General features: G+C 41.3%; 1 protein-coding gene across 1 annotated transcript; it reads right to left on the bottom strand.

Annotated features, from left to right (window-relative positions):
- Positions 1-681: 681 nt before the first annotated feature.
- On the bottom strand, positions 682-24,706 carry LOC137283707 (ribosomal protein S6 kinase-related protein-like). The gene is made up of 14 exons (XM_067815372.1): positions 24,509-24,706; positions 23,490-23,693; positions 22,145-22,228; positions 20,901-20,969; positions 19,286-19,358; positions 18,571-18,678; positions 11,673-11,713; positions 11,471-11,498; positions 10,710-10,799; positions 10,290-10,378; positions 9,738-9,848; positions 8,393-8,494; positions 1,680-1,781; positions 682-767 (listed from the first exon to the last, which is right to left on the bottom strand). Exons 1-14 carry the CDS (start codon positions 24,566-24,568, stop codon positions 708-710), a joined length of 1,221 nt encoding a protein of 406 aa, XP_067671473.1. The 5' UTR covers positions 24,569-24,706; the 3' UTR covers positions 682-707.
- Positions 24,707-24,836: the final 130 nt, after the last annotated feature.

Genomic DNA, 24,836 nt, shown 5'->3' with positions numbered 1-24,836 from the left:
ACAACAATGTGACTTCCAAAACCAGTGAACACCAGTCTGGTCAGTCTCCTAGAGTGTTACACCAACACTGCTCAGTAATCACATCCAGATGAGAGATTTCACCATTAGCTGTCCACAAGATGATGACAACATACTGTCCAGAGGAGGATCACATGCCAGGTGACATTGAGACTGTTGGCAGGATACTGATCCAGTGGCCTACCGACTGGTCCGTCTCCTAGTCAGCACTGCCCAGTAATCACATCCAGATGAGTGACCTCACAATGAGCTGTCCACAAGATCATCACAATCAGGTCTTGACAAGAGGATCACAATGAGAGTCTAAGAGTAACTTGAGAGAGGTGAACTGAACACGGTAGCTGACAACCCTGAAACAGTCTTGTCAGTTTCTGGGCTTCAATTAAGAAGCAGAATCCATCTCATACATACAATGAGTCCTCATCCATTCCATTGAATCACAAAAGAAATGGAACAAGTGAATTTCCAATGGAAAACATAAAATGAAATTGTAATATGCAACACACACACACTATATGACTCAACAATGCTGTTCTTCTGTTAATACATTTTCCACAACATACACCTGTATGCCTCCGTCCCAAATGACTTTGTCTTTGCACAGAGACAACAACGAGTGAATAATACTTCGAAGTCCAAGGTTGGATATAACACAGTCTCACACTCACACACGTCAAGATTACACAATGTCACACAAACACCGGTGTTGCTCCTTCTGGGAGATTCCACTGAACACTCTGGCCATCAAACTGGAACAAACAACAGAAAATATTTTAACAAGGTTGGCAAGACAATCTTGTGGGTTTGGACACTGTACTAAAGCACAACAGCGCTTACTGTTCCTACATATCCAAGATGTCTCTTCTCACACATATCCCAGCAATCTCCTCTAATATATCCCAGCTTTCTCCTCTCACATATCACAGCTATCTAATCCCATATATCCCAACTATGTCCTCTCAAAGGTCCCAACTGTCATTACGCATATATCCAAACTATCTCCTCCCATATATTGCAGATGGTTTCGTACATATATCCCAACTGCTTTGTCCATATATCCCAACTATCTCCTCTCATATATCCCAGCTATCCTCACCCATATTTAGCAACTGTCTTCACCAATATACCCCAGTTATCTTCAACATATCCCAGCTGTCTTCACCCATATACCCCAGCTGTCTTCACCCACATTTTGCAGCTATCTGCACCCACATATCCCAACTATATCCTCTCACATATCCCAACTGCATCCTTTCACATATCCCAACTATATGCTCTCATATATTGGAACTATCTTCACCCACATCTCCCAGCTACTCACATATCCCAACTATATCCTCTCATATATTGCAACTATCTTCACCCACATCGCCCAGCTACTCACATATTGCAACTATATCCTCTCATATATTGCAACTACCTTCACCCACATCTCCCAGCTATCTTTACTCACATATCCCAGCTTTTTTCACCAATATATCCCCACTGTTTCCTTGCTTATATAACAGCTGTCTTCTCCCATATACCCCAGCTATCTTCACCCACATATCCCAGCTGTCTTCACCAGTATATCCCAATGGTCTCCTCCCTTATATCCCTACTAATTTCTCCAACATATCCCAGCTATCCTCTTCAATATTTTCTCCATATTTCAAACTTACCCCTGTAAATTCTTCCTCCATCTCCTTCTCCGCTAAGTGTGGAGCCCAACTCAACCCTGTCATTGGGAAAAACTCTGCTGGGACTAAGTCCATGGGGGAGAGCTGCAACACACAAGCCATTATCTAATCAGTGCCATGTTCTAACACACACTGTATGAAGCATCATGGTCCAGTAACGCCTTCAGACTATCGTTTCAACCAATGCTTACTAATCTGTATAAGAGCCTAACAACATTGACAATACAGTCCCTATTGTATGGCATGTACTAAAGACCTTTTCAAAGTGGATACTTTAATGCTACATGCACCCCAAGGATTACTTCATCTGAAAAAGAATGACATTACAGTCCTTGTTTTCTTGCATGTACTAAAGACCTTTTCAAAGTGGATACTTTAATGCTACATGCACCCCAAGGATTACTTCATCTGAAAAAGAATGACATTACAGTCCTTGTTTTCTTGCATGTACTAAAGACCTTTTTAAAGTGGATACTTTAATGCTACATGCACCCCAAGGATTACTTCATCTGAAAAAGAATGACATTACAGTCCTTGTTTTCTTGCATGTACTAGAGACCTTTTCAAAGTGGATACTTTAATGCTACATGCACCCCAAGGATTACTTCATCTGAAAAAGAATGACATTACAGTCCTTGTTTTCTTGCATGTACTAGAGACCTTTTCAAAGTGGATACTTTAATGCTACATGCACCCCAAGGATTACTTCATCTGAAAAAGAATGACATTACAGTCCTTGTTTTCTTGCATGTACTAGAGACCTTTTTAAAGTGGATACTTTAATGCTACATGCACCCCAAGGATTACTTCATCTGAAAAAGAATGACATTACAGTCCTTGTTTTCTTGCATGTACTAGAGACCTTTTCAAAGTGGATACTTTAATGCTACATGTACCCCAAGGATTACTTCATCTGAAAAAGAATGACATTACAGTCCTTGTTTTCTTGCATGTACTAAAGACCTTTTCAAAGTGGATACTTTAATGCTACATGCACCCCAAGGATTACTTCATCTGAAAAAGAATGACATTACAGTCCTTGTTTTCTTGCATGTACTAGAGACCTTTTTAAAGTGGATACTTTAATGCTACATGCACCCCAAGGATTACTTCATCTGAAAAAGAATGACATTACAGTCCTTGTTTTCTTGCATGTACTAAAGACCTATTCAAAGTGGATACTTTAATGCTACATGTACCCCAAGGATTACTTCATCTGAAAAAGAATGACATTACAGTCCTTGTTTTCTTGCATGTACTAAAGACCTTTTTAAAGTGGATACTTTAATGCTACATGCACCCCAAGGATTACTTCATCTGAAAAAGAATGACATTACAGTCCTTGTTTTCTTGCATGTACTAGAGACCTTTTTAAAGTGGATACTTTAATGCTACATGCACCCCAAGGATTACTTCATCTGAAAAAGAATGACATTACAGTCCTTGTTTTCTTGCATGTACTAAAGACCTTTTCAAAGTGGATACTTTAATGCTACATGCACCCCAAGGATTACTTCATCTGAAAAAGAATGACATTACAGTCCTTGTTTTCTTGCATGTACTAAAGACCTTTTTAAAGTGGATACTTTAATGCTACATGCACCCCAAGGATTACTTCATCTGAAAAAGAATGACATTACAGTCCTTGTTTTCTTGCATGTACTAGAGACCTTTTTAAAGTGGATACTTTAATGCTACATGCACCCCAAGGATTACTTCATCTGAAAAAGAATGACATTACAGTCCTTGTTTTCTTGCATGTACTAGAGACCTTTTCAAAGTGGATACTTTAATGCTACATGTACCCCAAGGATTACTTCATCTGAAAAAGAATGACATTACAGTCCTTGTTTTCTTGCATGTACTAAAGACCTTTTCAAAGTGGATACTTTAATGCTACATGCACCCCAAGGATTACTTCATCTGAAAAAGAATGACATTACAGTCCTTGTTTTCTTGCATGTACTAGAGACCTTTTCAAAGTGGATACTTTAATGCTACATGCACCCCAAGGATTACTTCATCTGAAAAAGAATGACATTACAGTCCTTGTTTTCTTGCATGTACTAGAGACCTTTTCAAAGTGGATACTTTAATGCTACATGCACCCCAAGGATTACTTCATCTGAAAAAGAATGACATTACAGTCCTTGTTTTCTTGCATGTACTAAAGACCTTTTTAAAGTGGATACTTTAATGCTACATGTACCCCAAGGATTACTTCATCTGAAAAAGAATGACATTACAGTCCTTGTTTTCTTGCATGTACTAGAGACCTTTTCAAAGTGGATACTTTAATGCTACATGCACCCCAAGGATTACTTCATCTGAAAAAGAATGACATTACAGTCCTTGTTTTCTTGCATGTACTAAAGACCTTTTCAAAGTGGATACTTTAATGCTACATGTACCCCAAGGATTACTTCATCTGAAAAAGAATGACATTACAGTCCTTGTTTTCTTGCATGTACTAGAGACCTTTTCAAAGTGGATACTTTAATGCTACATGTACCCCAAGGATTACTTCATCTGAAAAAGAATGACATTACAGTCCTTGTTTTCTTGCATGTACTAGAGACCTTTTCAAAGTGGATACTTTAATGCTACATGCACCCCAAGGATTACTTCATCTGAAAAAGAATGACATTACAGTCCTTGTTTTCTTGCATGTACTAAAGACCTTTTCAAAGTGGATACTTTAATGCTACACGTACCCCAAGGATTACTTCATCTGAAAAAGAATGACATTACAGTCCTTGTTTTCTTGCATGTACTAGAGACCTTTTCAAAGTGGATACTTTAATGCTACATGTACCCCAAGGATTACTTCATCTGAAAAAGAATGACATTACAGTCCTTGTTTTCTTGCATGTACTAGAGACCTTTTTAAAGTGGATACTTTAATGCTACATGTACCCCAAGGATTACTTCATCTGAAAAAGAATGACATTACAGTCCTTGTTTTCTTGCATGTACTAGAGACCTTTTTAAAGTGGATACTTTAATGCTACATGTACCCCAAGGATTACTTCATCTGAAAAAGAATGACATTACAGTCCTTGTTTTCTTGCATGTACTAGAGACCTTTTTAAAGTGGATACTTTAATGCTACATGTACCCCAAGGATTACTTCATCTGAAAAAGAATGACATTACAGTCCTTGTTTTCTTGCATGTACTAAAGACCTTTTCAAAGTGGATACTTTAATGCTACATGCACCCCAAGGAATACTTCATCTGAAAAAGAATGACATTACAGTCCTTGTTTTCTTGCATGTACTAAAGACCTTTTCAAAGTGGATACTTTAATGCTACATGCACCCCAAGGATTACTTCATCTGAAAAAGAATGACATTACAGTCCTTGTTTTCTTGCATGTACTAAAGACCTTTTCAAAGTGGATACTTTAATGCTACATGCACCCCAAGGAATACTTCATCTGAAAAAGAATGACATTACAGTCCTTGTTTTCTTGCATGTACTAGAGACCTTTTTAAAGTGGATACTTTAATGCTACATGTACCCCAAGGATTACTTCATCTGAAAAAGAATGACATTACAGTCCTTGTTTTCTTGCATGTACTAGAGACCTTTTTAAAGTGGATACTTTAATGCTACATGTACCCCAAGGATTACTTCATCTGAAAAAGAATGACATTACAGTCCTTGTTTTCTTGCATGTACTAGAGACCTTTTCAAAGTGGATACTTTAATGCTACACGTACCCCAAGGATTACTTCATCTGAAAAAGAATGACATTACAGTCCTTGTTTTCTTGCATGTACTAGAGACCTTTTTAAAGTGGATACTTTAATGCTACATGCACCCCAAGGATTACTTCATCTGAAAAAGAATGACATTACAGTCCTTGTTTTCTTGCATGTACTAAAGACCTTTTCAAAGTGGATACTTTAATGCTACATGTACCCCAAGGATTACTTCATCTGAAAAAGAATGACATTACAGTCCTTGTTTTCTTGCATGTACTAGAGACCTTTTTAAAGTGGATACTTTAATGCTACATGCACCCCAAGGATTACTTCATCTGAAAAAGAATGACATTACAGTCCTTGTTTTCTTGCATGTACTAAAGACCTTTTCAAAGTGGATACTTTAATGCTACATGTACCCCAAGGATTACTTCATCTGAAAAAGAATGACATTACAGTCCTTGTTTTCTTGCATGTACTAGAGACCTTTTTAAAGTGGATACTTTAATGCTACATGTACCCCAAGGATTACTTCATCTGAAAAAGAATGACATTACAGTCCTTGTTTTCTTGCATGTACTAAAGACCTTTTTAAAGTGGATACTTTAATGCTACATGCACCCCAAGGATTACTTCATCTGAAAAAGAATGACATTACAGTCCTTGTTTTCTTGCATGTACTAAAGACCTTTTTAAAGTGGATACTTTAATGCTACATGTACCCCAAGGATTACTTCATCTGAAAAAGAATGACATTACAGTCCTTGTTTTCTTGCATGTACTAGAGACCTTTTTAAAGTGGATACTTTAATGCTACATGCACCCCAAGGATTACTTCATCTGAAAAAGAATGACATTACAGTCCTTGTTTTCTTGCATGTACTAGAGACCTTTTTAAAGTGGATACTTTAATGCTACATGTACCCCAAGGATTACTTCATCTGAAAAAGAATGACATTACAGTCCTTGTTTTCTTGCATGTACTAGAGACCTTTTCAAAGTGGATACTTTAATGCTACATGCACCCCAAGGATTACTTCATCTGAAAAAGAATGACATTACAGTCCTTGTTTTCTTGCATGTACTAAAGACCTTTTTAAAGTGGATACTTTAATGCTACACGTACCCCAAGGATTACTTCATCTGAAAAAGAATGACATTACAGTCCTTGTTTTCTTGCATGTACTAGAGACCTTTTCAAAGTGGATACTTTAATGCTACATGCACCCCAAGGATTACTTCATCTGAAAAAGAATGACATTACAGTCCTTGTTTTCTTGCATGTACTAGAGACCTTTTCAAAGTGGATACTTTAATGCTACATGCACCCCAAGGATTACTTCATCTGAAAAAGAATGACAATACAGTCCTTGTTTTCTTGCATGTACTAGAGACCTTTTCAAAGTGGATACTTTAATGCTACATGTACCCCAAGGATTACTTCATCTGAAAAAGAATGACATTACAGTCCTTGTTTTCTTGCATGTACTAGAGACCTTTTCAAAGTGGATACTTTAATGCTACACGTACCCCAAGGATTACTTCATCTGAAAAAGAATGACATTACAGTCCTTGTTTTCTTGCATGTACTAAAGACCTTTTCAAAGTGGATACTTTAATGCTACACGTACCCCAAGGATTACTTCATCTGAAAAAGAATGACATTACAGTCCTTGTTTTCTTGCATGTACTAAAGACCTTTTCAAAGTGGATACTTTAATGCTACATGCACCCCAAGGATTACTTCATCTGAAAAAGAATGACATTACAGTCCTTGTTTTCTTGCATGTACTAGAGACCTTTTCAAAGTGGATACTTTAATGCTACATGCACCCCAAGGATTACTTCATCTGAAAAAGAATGACATTACAGTCCTTGTTTTCTTGCATGTACTAGAGACCTTTTTAAAGTGGATACTTTAATGCTACATGTACCCCAAGGATTACTTCATCTGAAAAAGAATGACATTACAGTCCTTGTTTTCTTGCATGTACTAGAGACCTTTTTAAAGTGGATACTTTAATGCTACATGCACCCCAAGGATTACTTCATCTGAAAAAGAATGACATTACAGTCCTTGTTTTCTTGCATGTACTAGAGACCTTTTTAAAGTGGATACTTTAATGCTACATGCACCCCAAGGATTACTTCATCTGAAAAAGAATGACATTACAGTCCTTGTTTTCTTGCATGTACTAGAGACCTTTTCAAAGTGGATACTTTAATGCTACATGTACCCCAAGGATTACTTCATCTGAAAAAGAATGACATTACAGTCCTTGTTTTCTTGCATGTACTAGAGACCTTTTTAAAGTGGATACTTTAATGCTACATGCACCCCAAGGATTACTTCATCTGAAAAAGAATGACATTACAGTCCTTGTTTTCTTGCATGTACTAGAGACCTTTTTAAAGTGGATACTTTAATGCTACATGCACCCCAAGGATTACTTCATCTGAAAAAGAATGACATTACAGTCCTTGTTTTCTTGCATGTACTAGAGACCTTTTTAAAGAAAAGGTATACGATTGCCTTCAACTATTACTGAAATGTTTTAACAACGGCACCCTCTGCCAAACTTCTTTGTTCCCTGGACACTAACTGGGGCAAATATGGTATCCCATTTTTGAGAATGATAAGATGTTCTTGAAGTTGAAAGATGAATTTAGAAAACATGAATTACTTGAGACATCTCTTAAATACCGATTGGAAGGGTAGACAGATAACGTAACAACCACGACCAAAACTTGCTGAATGACATGTGAGATCAAAATCCCACAGTGAACATTGCATCCAGGAATGAATCCCAGCTCCTCAACACAACTGACAAACACTTTAACCACAAGGCTAACTCGCCAATGTACTATTGAATTCTTAATGAAATTTACATGAAACCACACATATATTTATTTACGTCTGAAGCCGGGGAACACCTCCATGACAAGTGTTCTTGTTAGTATCATCACATTCAACAAAGTCACTCACTTTTTTCTCGATAAGATCTGTAAAGTTGATATTCTTGAAGAAGTCCATCTCCTGTAAAGAAGCTAGATCCACAGCTCTCCGCTGCGGTGCCTTCGTCAACAGCTGCAACATCACCATTATCACATCAAATGAAGACTTCCACCATGTCCATCGTCCATGACTTAATGAAGTCCATAACAATACCAAAGAAACCAATATTATGTCCATGTAATGTCTGATAATCTACTGTGCAATAATTTAAAGTCTTAACCCAAGTTAATATGATTAGAAGGGCGACATCTTTTATTCTCCAAACCCTATTTTTATTTGTTTCAGATTCGGCTCAGATTACAATCATGTAATTTACTGAATAAAATTAATATTTAATACTTATCTTCTGTCATGATATAAATTTATAAAGTTATAAATTTTTTATGAGGTCCATGCTACTGATCACTGGATTGGCTGGCTCATACTCATTTACTTACAGACCACCACAATATACTTAATATTGCTTAGTGTGGCTTTAAACAAAAAACAAACAAAAACAAAACAAAATATGTATGTCAGTATGTGTTTAGAAGAACAACAGGCAAAACAATCACTAATTAAAAAGTCAGTGAGTCTTTTTGTTTAAAAGCCACTCACAACAGTACTTCAGTATAATCAAGGTGTGTGATTATTTTGTGAGTGAGAACAATTTAATCGAGCATGGACCTTCTGCATGATAAGCAAACTCTTTTACATGGCATCACTGAATGTCTAAGAAAGCTGATGCAGGTTTAGGATAATCTCTTCCTAAAACAACAAGTATGGACATGATTCTTAAAAAAGGAAAGATACTGAACCAGAATTCAGATCTATGAGTACAGGATACTGGTGTACTAAGGGAGACAACTCTGCTGCACTTGAACAATTACTGCTTCAGCTGAGGTGAAACATGGTTTAACGTTGCATGTAAGAAAATTTCGCCCAGATGTGAGCTGGTTGTATAGAGCTAGCTCACTGAGATACCATGTCACAGTTAAGCATGAATAAATCGCTGACATTAAACTGGCTCCAAGCCAACCAGTCCTTGTTGTACCCATATAATGCCATGCGCCAGGCAGGGACCAACAAAAAACATATTTTAACGTCTTTGGTATGACGCGGTTGGGGATCGAACCTGTAACCTTCCGCTCTCCTCGTGGATGCTCTATCCACTACACCAGACAGTGAATTACGAGCATGGGTGCGAGCTTTAAACCCAGTAACTTAATGAACCAGAATCTAAACCAATGATCACACGTAACTGGCGTGATAAGGGAGGCAATTCTGCTGCATCACAGATTGGACCGCATGTTCACCACCATCAAAGTAAACCTACTCTATGTACGACGTCCTGAGCATCATTCCCAACACTCTCTGGCATGAGAAAGTCACACTGGTAGACCTTCTCCGCCATCGTCCGGTGGTCCCTGGCAGCTTCCACTGGATACTGGCAACAGACCAACAGTTCAGTTACATAAACAACACTCTTGAGATGACTGATACACACCTTAAGTTTCATCGGTACAGTTTCAGCAAGTAAAATGTTATGGATAGGATTTAGAGTCATACTACTAAACACTGTCTGTAAAGGACAGTAAAAGAGCACGAATTATCACAAAATTAGGCTGCCATGCTGGGTACCATGGGACATTTGAATGGTATCTCTTCCACAATTTACAGTTCCTTCTCCAGCTGGTAAAAAATTGATACGTTTAGCCCAAAAATTTAAATCAACAAATATATTTCAGAGGTGAAATGGCATTAAATTCAAAGTGAGTGAGTGAGTGAGTGAGTGAGTGAGTGAGTGAGTGTAATACTAGTTGAGAATATCAAATCTAAAATGTAGGTGAGTAAGAAACATTCAGTCAAAAGCTACAGAGTTACCTACCTTGCCTGATATCATGACATACATGAGGATCCCCAACGACCACCAGTCTGCCTGGTGTCCATATGGATAGGCACTCAACACCTCGGGGGCTGTGGATGAACAGGGACAAAGCATAAGCAGTCACATTATAATGATAGGCTTCACTGTGTCATAAAACTTAAACACTGGACATTGTATACCCATGAAGATGCGGGTTAGAATTTGTCTTCCATGCTGGTGACAAACTTACAAATATAACCAGGATTAACATGGGTTCAAACCCACAATCATATGTTCCTGGTATGTCAAAGGGAGGAAACTCTGAACAGTGAACTACAGTCCCTCAGATGATTTAGCCACCTATGCATATGTCTGTGCCTTGACCAGCCAGACGTCCCAAACTCCTTACTCCTACTAAACATACAGTATGAAGAATCTCACCCATATATTGCAGAGTGCCACATATCGTCCTCGTCCTCTCTCCTTTCTGAAGCCATTTGGATAGTCCGAAGTCAATTAACTGTACATGCCCTGGAACATGCAGCAATGAGATTTGATAAAACCCAAAGTTGCACTTACACTTTCTGTTTGACAGTGTTTCCAGTCTGGTGCCTAGTGCATGAGTAGGAATTGCTTTATGCCCCATCTAGTATTATTCCAGGAATATCAAAGTGGGGGATACCAGAAATGGGCTCCAACATTGTCCATGTGGGGGAATCAAGGGATCTTAAGAGTGACATGTGGATGCTTTACCCACTAGGCTACTCCACTGCCCATCATAATTGAGAGTAAATTACTAACACAGCTTTCAGCAATATTCCAGCAATTTCAGGGAGGGGGACACCAGAAATGGGCATTATATATAATTGGTGAGTGAGTGAGTGAGTGAGTGAGTGAGTGAGTGAGTGAGTGAGTGAGTGGGTGGGTGAGTGAGTGAGTGAGTGAGTGAGTGAGTGGGTGGGTGAGCGGTTTAACTCTGCTCTTAGCAATACTCCATGACAAGGTGGACACCTAAAACTGGCTTCACACCTTGGTGAATAGAACCTGGGCCTTTGTCGTGACAAGCTAATGCTTAAACCACGAGGCTACCCCACTGCCCATCATGGGATTTCTGGGATTTGTGATCATCTTTGTTTTTTGTTCACTATGTGAAACTGGATTCTGAATGGTAATTCCACATGGTTTAATGACTGGAATCCTACCTTTGGGATCAAACAAGATGTTTTCCATCTGCAAAAAAATAAAAACACAAGTGATGAATGCAGCTCAAAGAATACACAGAGAATTGGTTAAATAAATAGTCATAACTGCACAAAATTCAGCACATTTATTTTCATGCTCTTTTCCTCTACATCTAATGTCCAACCTAAACATTTATAACAAAATAAAAACAACATATCTCACCTTTAAATCCCGAAAAATAACACCTGAATTATGAAGGTAGTCTGAAAAAAGAAGAATGTCCAGTGAAATGATGTAGATTCAAATATTCTCGCAGAATACATGTCTGGCCTCTCTGGGGTCTTGCCAATACTTATCACTCAGTCAAGTCCAAAGTCCATGTTGTCATCCTGTCACTTCTCAACTGCGTCACCAAATCTCATGCATGCATAGACAGTCACTTCCGTAAATACAAGACATGACAGTTCAAAATCGGACGGTCAGAAGTTGATTTGGCGCTACATTCAGCAGAACACTGAACTACTAGTACTTCGGTCATCTCTCAAAAACATCACATCTGTTACTCCAGTCATGCGTGGTGAGCTGTGTTAGAACTGAGGGAGCAGCAGTCAGCTACCCTTCAACAAGTAAATGTCCCCAAAACAAGAACTCTATTGTGACAGGACTTGTGCCAAAGCACTCTGGATAAACTCCCGCTAAATATCCAGCAAATCATAACTGTGAGATATTACAAAGTGAGCTGAGGACCCGCTTGTTTAAACAAGCCTATGACCTAGGCCTCATTTTCATTTAGGCACAATACAAACATGAACTTTATTCTTGACATGATAGATGATAGAGCTGACAAGTACCTGAAACATCTACAAGCTTCAAGATATTATTAAAATCTAAATATTTTAGATATTTAAATACTTACCTTACCATAGGTCTTATGCATATTACCTCAAGCTTCGCTAGTAGAGATCAGACAGACGTTGATTCGCCATTCCCTGAATGGCTACCTCGTATAATCTACGGATGTAGTCACGGAAGTGACGTGATCTCCCTACTCGCGGGAAAGCGAGCCATCCCAAAATTCACTTTTACTGGCAGCAGGAAAGAAAGGTCCGATGAGTCCAAAGTGGGGAGGAGCATCCAGCGTTGGGAGGGAGTCACCGCCCTATGGTAAGGTAAGTATTTAAATATCTAAAATATTTAGATTTTAATAAATTTTTAACTTACCTTACCATAGGTCTTATGCATATGGCTTCGACAGAGAGGACGGTGGTGTGGACTCCGGAGGACCTTCACATCTTCAGCAGACCAAGCACATGCACAGGAGACCCGGGAGACCAATGCCAACGTCACAGGGCAAACATGGAAACAGGACAAAGGATAACCCAAGGGAACTCCAAAGAGAAACCGACGCACCCAGAGGGTGAGGTTAATCTTAAGACCAAAGGTAAGAACAACACAATTACCTAATGGGCGGAAGGCTGGGTAAGTTGCTGTGCAACCACCAACGGGCCAAAAGACTGAAGCCCCTCCATGTCCTCGACAGCCAAGTCCCTCAGGTAGTGTGAGGCAAAAACGGTGGACGACTTCCAAAAACAACCCTCCATAATCCGTGGCACCGTACAGTTCCTGTGGAGGGCCATAGTGGACGCCAGGGCTCTAATTTCATGGGGGTTGTTCGCCGTCGGATGGGGGAGTTTCTTGGCATCGTACGCCGCCAGGATAGTCGCACGAAGCCACAGAGCAATAGTGTTTCTATTAACTTCCCCCTTGCACGATGAAGAAAAAGGGATAAACAGTCTCTTTCGGGAATGTCTCTTCAAGGCAGACCTCTGGATGTAATATCTAAGGGCCCTGACTGGACACAGGAACTCCTCCTCCGTATCATGTCGTCCGAGGATGGTCGATAAAGGCGGGATGGAGAACCGTCTATCTGGTTGCCCGGGAAGCTGATTCTTGGCAATGAAGTCCCACAGCAATCCCAAGTGGACTCGACCATGCCTAGCTTGTTCAAAACGCACTTGTGTGACATCCAGGGCATGAATCTCACTAACTCTAGCTGCCGTAGCTAGGGCAAGTAAGAAGACCGTCTTCCTGGACAACAGCTCGAAGGAAGCATCCTCTAGGGGCTCATATGGGGAGCCTCTCAAGTGTTGCAAAACAACATTCAGATCCCAAGCTGGAGGGCGGAACTTGACCTTCTGGTCCTCCAACTTGAACGCCTTCAGCAGGGCAACCAGTTCTGGAACTTTAGAAATCTGACGATCCGTCTTGACCGCCAAGACGGAGTTCAACGCTGACAAGTAGGTACCCAACGTACTCCCTTTGAGATGCTTGGAATTACGTAGAAACATCAAAAAATTCGCCACGAACTGTGGGGAAGCTGTCATGGGATCCTGTGATCTCTGAGCACAAAAGCTTTCAAATGAGCGCCACTTGTCATCATAGAGGGATCTGGTGGATGTCCGATGAGCTCGGGTTATGGCATTCGCCACATGCAAGGAATAGCCTTTCGCCCTTAATGCCTTCTGTAAATGGTCCAGCCGTGCAGATGGAATCTCAGCGGATCTGGATGGAGTTGTTGGCTGTGCGGATGACGAAGGAGGTGTGGCCAATCTGGAAGCTGAACCGGATCTCCGCTGACGAGGCGTCGCAGATCGGGGAACCACGGTCTGGCTGGCCACCAGGGCGCGACCAAAAGCAGTCTCAGGTTCTGTGTCTGCTTGATCTTGCCAATCACTTCTGGGAGAAGAACGGGTGGTGGAAAAGCGTACGCGTCTAGACCCTCCCACGACAGAGATAGAGCGTCGACTGCCCAAGCCTGTGGATCCGGTACGGGAGACACGTAAGTTGGTAGCTGATGGTTGATGCCTGGGCGCGACAACGCGTCTGCCAGAATGTTCTTGCAGCCGGGTATGTGTCGAACCCTGATTGTGATCCTGTTGCTGTCTAGCAGATCTGCTAACACGAACATCTGGTCTAGAAGTTGCTTGGACCTGGTCGTGCCCTGATTCCGGATAACCCAGACGACTGTGGAGTTGTCCGACGCCACCAGGAGCTTGGTGTTGGACAAAATCGGTAGCCAGCGGCGAACTGCTAGAATGACGGCTTGCAATTCCAGGTTGTTGATGTGCCACAACCTTTCGGCGTCGGACCACAGCCCTGAGGTCGTTCGGCCCGCCAGATGGGCGCCCCACCCTAGTAGAGACGCATCCACGAACAACTCGTGGTCGTGACTGGAGTCTTCCAAACAGACGCCGACGCAGACATTCGATTCTACCATCCACCACCGGAGATACTGATGTAGATGTGGAGGTAGAAGAACCCGTGACTTGAGGTCGTTCATCTGGATGAATGGTGACAGAAACCTCTGTAAGGGCCGTAGCATAAGGCGCCCTCTGAGAGTAAGATCCTGCGCCGATGTCAAAAGACCCAACAGAGACTGCCACTCTCTGAGGGTCATGGGTTGAGAGAGACCTCGATCCGCAAACGCCAGAATCTTTAGCCATCGATCTGGAGGGACCCTGACAAGATTGTCTTTTGTTAAAAATAATCCCCCGATGAAGGTCAGTTCTTGAGTTGGTTCCAGATGTGACTTGTTGGTGTTGACCATCCAACCCAGTTGATGCAGCAGGCGGGTGGAGAAGTCCAAGTGTTTGCGTAGCAGTAGAGGACTGCCGTGGTTGAGAAGGCAGTCGTCTATGTATGGATCGAAGTCCACTCCCCTTAGATGAAGAAACCTGGTAACCGGAAGCGTGATGCGTGTGAAAAGCCACGGGGCCGTAGAAATGCCAAACGGAAGCACCCTCCACTGGTAATGTATTCCGTTGAAGACGAACCTCAGGTACTTCCTGTGACGCGGATGTATGGGAACATGTAGGTAAGCGTCCTGTAGGTCCAGACTGGCTAGCCAAGCCCCGGGAGACAATTTGGCTCGAATCTGCTCTAGGGACGTCATTCGGAAATGAGGAGGGTCGGCCAGATACTGTCTGTTGAAGACCGCCATGTTGTGAATCATGCGCATCTTGTCGGAATCTTTCTTTGGCACCAGGAAGATGGGTGAGTAGAACCCCGGGGAGCGGTGGGGTTCCAGCACTGTCTCTATGGCTCTCTTGGATAACAGAATGTCGATATTGGACTCTAGGAGAGCTAGTTGGTGTTGAGGATATATCCGCGACTTGGGAGTAGATGTCAGCGGTGGAGTCTCGACCAATGGTAGTTTGTAGCCGGACTTCAGAATCTTGCTTACAAACGGATCCTCTAGGAATGACCAGTTGGGCCAGAAGATCCCTAGTCTCCCACCTACTGGAGTCGGATGGACAGGTACGACTGGGGGTGGGAGGTCCCAGTCGGAGACATCCACGGCTTCAGCGACCAGAGTAGGGGCGCTTGCCTCTGCCTCGCCCTGGCATCGAGGGGGTGTCCCGGCTGCGCTCCTGGGGCTTCCGCTGAGTGTCATTATCCTTGGTGCGGCCCCGTCCCCTCCCAAAGGAGGAGCGGATGGATTCCCTCCTGGGAATATAGCGCTTCTTTCCACTTCCTCTGGCTCTGCCACGAAAGGCAGAACCAAGCGCCTCAAAGGTAGACAGCGCGACTTCAGTGTTCGTTAATTCCGCGTGCGACTTGTAAATATCTGGAATCTTGTCGGCGCTTAAATTCCTCCTGCCAATTACATGTATCCAGGAAGCCGGAACGGCGAACCGAAGTTGTCATAGCCAACGCTGCACGTAAGTGACCGAGTAAGTCATGAAGAACTTTGCCCTGCCACTGGAAGATCGTCGTGAGATGATCCACCCTGGAGGCGTTGTCTTCTGATAGGTCTGCTGCAGCCGCTGAAGTAGCTGAGGCTAACGCCGAAATGGGTTTAAGCATACGCTTGAGTTCCGTGTCAATAGCTGCTAATTTGGAGTCCTGCACTTTATAAGCTGAGAGTGAAGAACTTGACAAGCGCTTGAGTGAGTCGTCCTGGGCTGCATCATTATCTGTGAAGTCTAGGCTGTGGATCTTGTAATCCGACTTCCTTGACTTAGACGCCTTGATCGTAGGATTCAGAGACAGCTTGGCAAAATCCTCGTCCAGGAGAGACACTGCCTCCGCCACCATAGGATGAGGTGGAATTAGTAGTTCCGGGGACAAACGGATGGACGCCGGATTATTAGGATCGACTGACGGAGAAGGACAGTCAGGTAGCCTGTCAGCAATCCACTCAAACACTGCCGATAGTGGTAGATAGGTGCCATCATCCTCGCCTACACCTGCCTCTTCTTCATAGTCAGGGCAGAAGTGTTGCTCCTCCAAATCTTCCCAAGAGACTGAAGTCGATTCCCGCCGCTGGGTGGAAGAGGTAGAAGGCGTCCGAGTAGAAGAATCCTTCAGTGAAACTCGCGAGGCCTCTGGTGAACGTGAACGCCGGGTTCTGGAAGAGCGCCGAGGAGATCTGGATCGCGAACGGAAGTGCCGTCGTCTAGGAGAGCGTGAGCATGAGCGCGAGCGCCGGCGCCGACTACGGTGAGGAGAACGGGAGCGCCGATTCCTTGGAGATCTGGACCATGATCTGCGTCTCGAGCGCTCAGCTTCTAAGCGCCGAGCGCGCTCCTCGTCTAGCTGACGTTGTAGCACCTCTTCTCTAGATAGCGTGTGAGAGATCCTGGGGATCCGGTAAGGCGCTGGCGGAGGCACAGGAGCCGGCGTCTGAACAAGCGCTGGCGTAGGTATAGGTGCTGGTATTGGAACCAGTGAAGGTGTCCCCATCAAGGCTGTAGACGCTGACGTGAGCATAGGCGCTGACGTAGGTGTCGGTGCTGGCATAGGCGTAGGCGTTGACGTTGAAATTAGTTCGGGAATCAAGGCAGGCGCTGACATGGGCGCTGGCACAGTAGCTGAGGTCGGCGCTGGCTCTCTAGTAGAAGTGCTGGGCGTCAGGAGAGACCGTAATAGCCTCTGAACTTCTGGGTGCGCTAAGGCGTCCGGACGGGATAAGTCAACAAAGGCGTCCGAGCGAAGTGGCTCCGGAGACGATCGAACCGGCGTCGTAGATGAGCGCTCCAAACCAGACGTCGGCGTTGGTGCTGTAAAGGTAGGCAGCTCCGGGTCGTCCTGTAAAGAACCTAAAGAAGAAGCTGGGGAAGACATTCTCCTCTTCCGCTGAGTAAACCTCTTTCTACGGACAGCTAAAAAGGTCTTGAAATCCGCCACAGAAAGACTAGTACAATGCTGACAGCGGCTGACAAGGGAACAGGTCTGCGATGCACAATCCGGACACCAGGGGTGGGGATCCTTGGCTGACTTCTGCCCCTTGCAGACAGTACAAAACTGCCGAGTCATACACAGTTAACTGCAACAGATAAAAACATACCCGAAGCGTGAAATAAAACAATAACGCTAGAGGTAGAAACGAAAAACACCCCTACATAAAAAATGCAGCAAAAGCGCACCCCCAACCTAAAGTGGGTACGCCTGTAAGCTCGCGACAGCGACGGCTAGCAACCAACATGGCTACCTGTGAAACATGCCACGTGGGACAAAAAAAACACATGAAAACGGCAAAAATCGGGAGGAAATACCATACAAAATAGCAGAACAGATGGAGGAAGTATTCCTGACGGAATAAAGAACCTCCAAGGCCGCCATGACACCTCACAAACAACGCAGGAAAACCCACATCGAAGTGAGAAAAAGAAAGAAACATTTACAACACGAGGTAGCAAGGTAAGTGAAGTTAAATTCAATTTAACTAACCACACACCTAGGGAAACAAGACATACCTACCTGTTGAACGACAACTTTATTCAACACAATAGAAAACTCCGAGCGAAACAAACACGTCTGATCAGACGAACGCTAGAAGTAAAAGTGAATTTTGGGATGGCTCGCTTTCCCGCGAGTAGGGAGATCACGTCACTTCCGTGACTACATCCGTAGATTATACGAGGTAGCCATTCAGGGAATGGCGAATCAACGTCTGTCTGATCTCTACTAGCGAAGCTTGAGGTAATATGCATAAGACCTATGGTAAGGTAAGTTAAAAATTTACTTATGACTAAAACACAAGACAGGCTAGGTTTTCTACTTCAACATCTCACATAATCAATCTGTATTTTCAAAGAGATTCCAGATCTGTACTCACCCAAGACCATGGACATCTCTGCAATGTACACTCTAACCAGTCTCTCTGGAAACATGGTGTGGAACGTCCACAGAGAGAACAGATCACCGTGGGGGACGTAATCAAGCACTAGAACAGAAATAATCTGCTTTTTAGATTTCCACTTGTTTCAGACATTACATGGCAGCCACGAATTAAATGGATGAAATAAGTCAACAAAGTTACAATTTTTCAAGCATAGTTAGTCTATGAAATGACTTTGGCTATCACATTAAGGGTCAGAAAATGTGAAGAACTTATTTTCTCTTTCTGCAATTTAAAAGAAAACAAACTTAAGCTGATTTTAAAGTAAAACTTCTTCTGATTCAGTTTTGTTGGTTTTGTTGGAGCACCACACACATTTTGTTTGTTTGCTTTGTCAATTTCAAGGATGACCTACAAACTCTAAACCGGTGAAGATATGGGTTAGTTCTGATCTTCAGCAACCCAGCAAGAAGCGTCAGGCTTGTTGACTTGGGTAATACATGTCATTTTATCCCATTTATGAAGATCAAAGCTCATGCTGTTGACCACTGGACTGCTTGTTCGATAAATTACAGACTGCCAGCATATGGCTGGAATATTGCTGAGGGCTGCATTAAAAAGCAAACAAACAAAACATGCAAAGTGATAGTCTAATTCCAGTAAAATATGGTCTTCCTATTGATTAGTCTTAGAAAATAATATATTGCCTTACCTATAAACAAATATTTCTTGGATTGCCAGTATTCGTTAAGTTTAACAATGTATGGATGGTCACCAAGCATGGACTGAAACAAAAATGTCACACATGGTTATCTGAAAAACAACTATGTACGTATATTTGTGTTTGTGACTTTGATATATACTACTCAAAACAAGTTTATGAACACCAACCATGGGAAGTTTGCAATACACACCAGGTATGACAGATTTAAATTACCCAAATGAAATAGTTCAGTGTTCTTTAATTTCCTTGAGTAGTTAATACTAGAGACTGAATTTAGTTTTACACCGTAAGCAGACATATTCCAGCTATATGGTAGCGGTCTGTAAATACTCGAGTCTGGACCAGACAATCCAGTGATCAACAGCATGAACATTGATATGCGCAATTAGGAATCGATAGCATGTGTTGACAAAGTAAGTGAGCCAGACCATCCAACCCCATTAGTCGCCTTTTACAACAAACATGGGGTACTGAAAGCCAATATTCCAAACCAGACCTTCACAGGGTCAATAATGTTAGAGAAACTTTGAAGAACAAAGCAAAAACATGAAGTTCTTCAAAATTATTTCATTGATTTGTACTAAACTGATTTGTTATTCATTCTTTTAAATCTGGAAAACGACAGTCTTTACACTGCGATAATCAGGAATAGAGAGTCAACTTTAGAGCTGCTCATAGCAATATCAGAGTTGGGGACACCCGAAATGGGCATCACATACTGTACCACTGTGGGGAATCAAAGCTGGGTCTACGTGAAGAGCAAATGCTTTAACCTCTTGGGTTCCCCATCACCCCAGAACTTGTGAATCAATCAAACTACAGAGAGCCTCAGATGTGTCAACACCGGGGTTCAAAATTCTTTTAAAAAGCCATGTGCCACAGGAAAATTGACCTTAAGAAAGTAACTTGTCATGACTAATTTTCCACATGCCCTGATTTTTATGACATAATCATGATGATGTAATTATGAAAGAAAAGATCAACATGGTATTTGATATTACTGTTTACTGGACTATTTATCAAGAAGTGATAAATAGCAAAGAAAGATAACTCTACTTTATAACCATTACAAAATTTAATAGGTACAGTTTGAGCAGACATGAGATGAAATCCAAGTTTACTTGCATTTGAAACCATAACCCAAACTTGTCTGGAAGCCCCTGAACATGTAAGATACCATTATTTGCTTGCCCGAAGTGAAAACTGACTTTGTCCTGGACATCAGGTAATGAGATTTTTTTACCTCTGCAACAGTGAGCAAGGACTTAAATTTTTTGTCTTTTCATTCATAACATTTTAGTTGATTGTGTAAGCTGAAGCAGAAACAATAAACATTTTAAAAACCTTTAACGCTACTCAATGGATTAAAACCCCAGATGAATCAGTTGTGGGTAGTGTTTTGGGGTAGTATTGCTGCCTCATCTTTACACTGCTGTTGTTACCATGGTAACCTATCTTTATGCTGCTTCATCTTTGCACTGGTGTTGTTACCATGGTAACCTACCTGTATGCTGCCTCATCTCTGCATTGCTGTTGTTACCATGGTGACCTACCTGTATTGCTGCCTCATCTTTACACTGCTGTTGTTACCATGGTAACCTACCTGTATTGCTGCCTCATCTTTACACTGCTGTATTGCACTCTCCCCAATTATCTGCTTTTTGTCCAGCACCTGAAGCAACAAGTACCACCATTAACATGCACAAGGATGCATGTGACACCATGATGTACACATCTTGCACACCTAAAAAAATACTGGATAATAGGTTCTTGGACATTTTCAGACACCAGTGCTCACTCAGGATATAACAAAGGATATTGCTTCATACAGATGTTATACATTTTTAATGACTGCTCGATTTCATGATAAAATCATCTCATGAAACATTTTGAGCTGATATTTGTTTTACATAACATTGGCATTATTCCACCCATGTAGTGACAACATCAAGTCTGAATTCAAACACATTTTAAATTTAAAGTTTAATAAGAGTATTTTCATACACATTATTTACAAACCGAAAATGTCACAGTTCCAAATTCAAAAACAAGCAATCAATCATTCACATTACAGAGTAACAATTTACTGTATAGGTTGACTACCCTAAGATAGTGAATAATGAAATGTTCGCTGAAGCTGGCAAACAAGTCTTTCAGATTTGTCACTTTATAATCATGATAATGTGACTCCCTTGCAGTTGAAATGTCAACACAATCAAGCAGAACATGCTTGATGGAGAACACTTCATCCCAAGAGATACACATAGGAGGTCTGTCTCCATCTGTCTTTGAGCAGATAGTCATGAGTAAGTCAACTGTGGCCAATACAACATTGCCATAAGCTAGTGACATGTTATAGAATTGTTCATGCGATAACCAAGATAAGGACAAATATTACAAAGCCCATAACAGTATTATGAATAACAAATCACATCAGCAGCTGCACGTCACATCAGCAGCTGCACGTCAGATCCTGAGCAAGTCATCACCACATCATAAGTCAGTTTGCAATCTGGACTTACCCCAAGCAAAGAGCAGCAGTCATTTATATCACATTATAACTAGACTTCCCTTGTTAGAAAAGAGACCATGTTGACCATCACATAAATATAGTGAACAAAGATATACATATTCTGTTTTAAAGTGCATTTCAGAAAATGGCACGATGAAGAGGAAGAAGTTGTACAGTTCACCTTCTTTGTTGCAACAGATTTTATGTTTCATTTGATTGCTTGATAACAGTGTTAGCATATACACTGAAACACTGCATCCATTGCTAAAGAGAGGTTATTAATCCACATTACTTGTTCCTCTACATCTCTTTGGTTGAGGACCTAATTTACAAACCTTGACTGCATAAAACTTCTTCTCATCTTCCCTCTGTGCCTTCAGAACATTGCCATAAGCTCCCCTTGCAATGATCTCTATCACCTGTTGACAAACACAAGCTGTGACAAAACTTACGAACACATAACTCTTGCACATAGTAACAATACGCCTTCATGTCTATTACACTGTTATTTTAGGATAGATTAAGTTACAAAAAAAACATGTCATTGTTACATAAAAGCATTTCAGAGTGAATGAAATTTTGTAAATGTAGCTTCCCAGATAATCTTTCAACCATGAACCCAGTAATTATTGTCACTCAATATGCAGATCGATAATCAGAGCTTAGTTATCAATCAATAATAAATTGTAATCATAACACCCACCATAAAACTCATGTCAGCAATAAAGGACACAGATATACCATTATACAAATCAAATAGGCTCAATCAAATCAAATCAACTGATTAATACTATGATCAAAACAACACTTCCTGTTTAAACACCCAAGTGAGTATATTGCTTACATTGCACTTTTATAAATCAGGTAACTGCATCAGTTTTTTATGTAATAAATATGACAACAAGAAATATACTTTCTAGGGTTTTATTTGATTTTAATTTAATTTTTCACGTATGTCAATTTGTCTCCTGTGCCCACTGATAATTGCTGATGCAAGTGAGATTGATCGACTGACCAATTAAAGCACTACTGCCAAATGAAGAAGTTTGCACTACTCAAGATACTTACGGGATGCAAATTCCTGCATCCTAAACGCATCAGAAGTAACAATAGATGCAACAATATTTATTAGTGCATCCACAAGGACATAGAAAAAGTCCAAATACAGTTTGTAAATATTTCAATCAAGCAACAAGTTTTCAATGAGTTTACTACTATCCAGGTTATGGTATCATTTGCTATTTCATTGCTGTAACAATGTGATGATCATGATGCACTATAACAGTCACCAAATTACAACACTATTGCAGCACAGTATTTATATGTCAGGGACCAGCGTTTTGTAGTCAAGGACCCCTGAAAATCAGGAGTATGAGTCCCGGGGACCCTCAAATATAGGTCTCAAGGTAAATTACTGAATACTGATACAAGTGATAGTATAGACAGCACTGATAGTGTTTTCCATACAACAAACACTTTCACGTTCTTACTCAGGTGAATATGGCATTGCAAATAAAAAACAACATTCATTCAGCTGACTTTTCTTTGATTGGCAATAGAAGTTGAGGAGATGAAGAATGAGGACATTTTAATCGATATACAACTTTTTTATTTTGTATAGGCTACGTTGTCCTCATTCTTCATCCAGATAAACAAATAGTTCCTTTTATTTCAATTTACCTCAAATTCTTGATCTTCCAGGTCTCCTCTGATGGGGAAATCCGGTAAGAAAAGCGCCTCAGTGAGGGGTACCCCCCATAGATGAGGCTGTCCTTCTCGACGGGGTGCAGTAGCTCGGTGGACATCCCGCGATGAACCAATGCGGAACAGGCGGTTAGAACTACGGGACTTCTCTCTCACAAATGATGCATTGGCTGACAAGCTCTGTTGAATCAAAAATAAGGACTAAAGCTAACAGGATACTGTTGACTAAAGCTCTCATACAAGGAGGTGTCTGCATAATCATGTGCCTTCATCTTAACTTGTCCTGATGGGCATTTCTTGTCTGTGAGATGACTCAACACTACATTCTCCCTTGTCAACAGAAGGCATGTCCACAGGCGCAAAGTGGGGTTTGCTAAAATTGCTAAAATTTACTACAAACATGCTCAATCTCATGTTGGGCGCTAGTATAGTAGCCAGAACATCCCATGGGTAAGACTTCTGCCCATATCCCTCTTAAAGTTTAACGATGAGTAAAATAACATTTCTTTGAGTGGAACTTTCTGAAGTCGAATATGTCTTGCAGTTTGTTCACATACAATTAAGAAAACCTGTTAAAACTCATCCTTTTCAGATGTGGAGTATATATTCACGTGATATGATTTGCCAAGAATGAAATTTAACTTTCAAAGTTGGGGATACAGGCGTTAGTCTTTCCTGATACTATCTGTGAGAAGACTCCATGCCATGCTGCACAGGGTTCGGCAGATGTGTTTTCACATACTATATAACTAAGAAAAAAGTAACATCACGAAGAACATGTTCTTCTAAACATGCTGCAGAGTAAAGCTCGGAAATGTGGCTGAGACTTGTGAAAATGCACACACGCTATTTCGATCCAAGAATTAAACAATGTTCAAAAATAGTTAGATTTCTAGGTCAAAGTATATTCATCGCGCAAAGAACTGTACCAGCAAACACAATGTGACAATCCCACAAACAAAAAAACATGAACTGGTGACAAATTTGACATTCACCTGTGTGTCGGGCACGGATACAGCTTTTCTCAGAGGAGCTTTATCGTGACTGTTGCCCATATCCAATGTGGCATTTTCCACAAAATGCCCTTGAAAACATCTATACGAGATTTAGGTGACTATATCCTTTTTGTTGACAGGAAAACCCTTTATGATCAAATTTCATGTCGACCATTGATATTGCCGCTTTTCCTGTTCCGGAAGCTAATACCAGTCGATAAACGTAAACATCCTCTCGTGATATTTGCATGGGGCAAATGTTACATCTTTAGTTTCACAGAGACATTCAGTCTATCTCAATAGCAAAAATATGTTATCTACGGCGATT

This window comes from Haliotis asinina, chromosome 1, assembly GCF_037392515.1.
Source record: "Haliotis asinina isolate JCU_RB_2024 chromosome 1, JCU_Hal_asi_v2, whole genome shotgun sequence".
In the NCBI taxonomy this organism is placed as follows: Eukaryota; Metazoa; Mollusca; class Gastropoda; order Lepetellida; family Haliotidae; genus Haliotis; species Haliotis asinina.
Note: the sequence above shows the minus strand (reverse complement) of the source record. Positions and strands in the feature narration are given on the sequence as shown.

Excerpts from the sequence above, each read along its gene's own strand:
- LOC137283707 (XM_067815372.1), bottom strand. The coding sequence starts at position 24,568 with ATGGGCAACAGTCACGATAAAGCTCCTCTGAGAAAAGCTGTATCCGTG. Across the intron at positions 10,800-11,470 it reads CATCTTGTTTGATCCCAAAG|GGCATGTACAGTTAATTGAC; the intron begins GTAGGATTCCAG and ends TGCATGTTCCAG. Across the intron at positions 9,849-10,289 it reads ATGTCATGATATCAGGCAAG|TATCCAGTGGAAGCTGCCAG; the intron begins GTAGGTAACTCT and ends GTCTGTTGCCAG.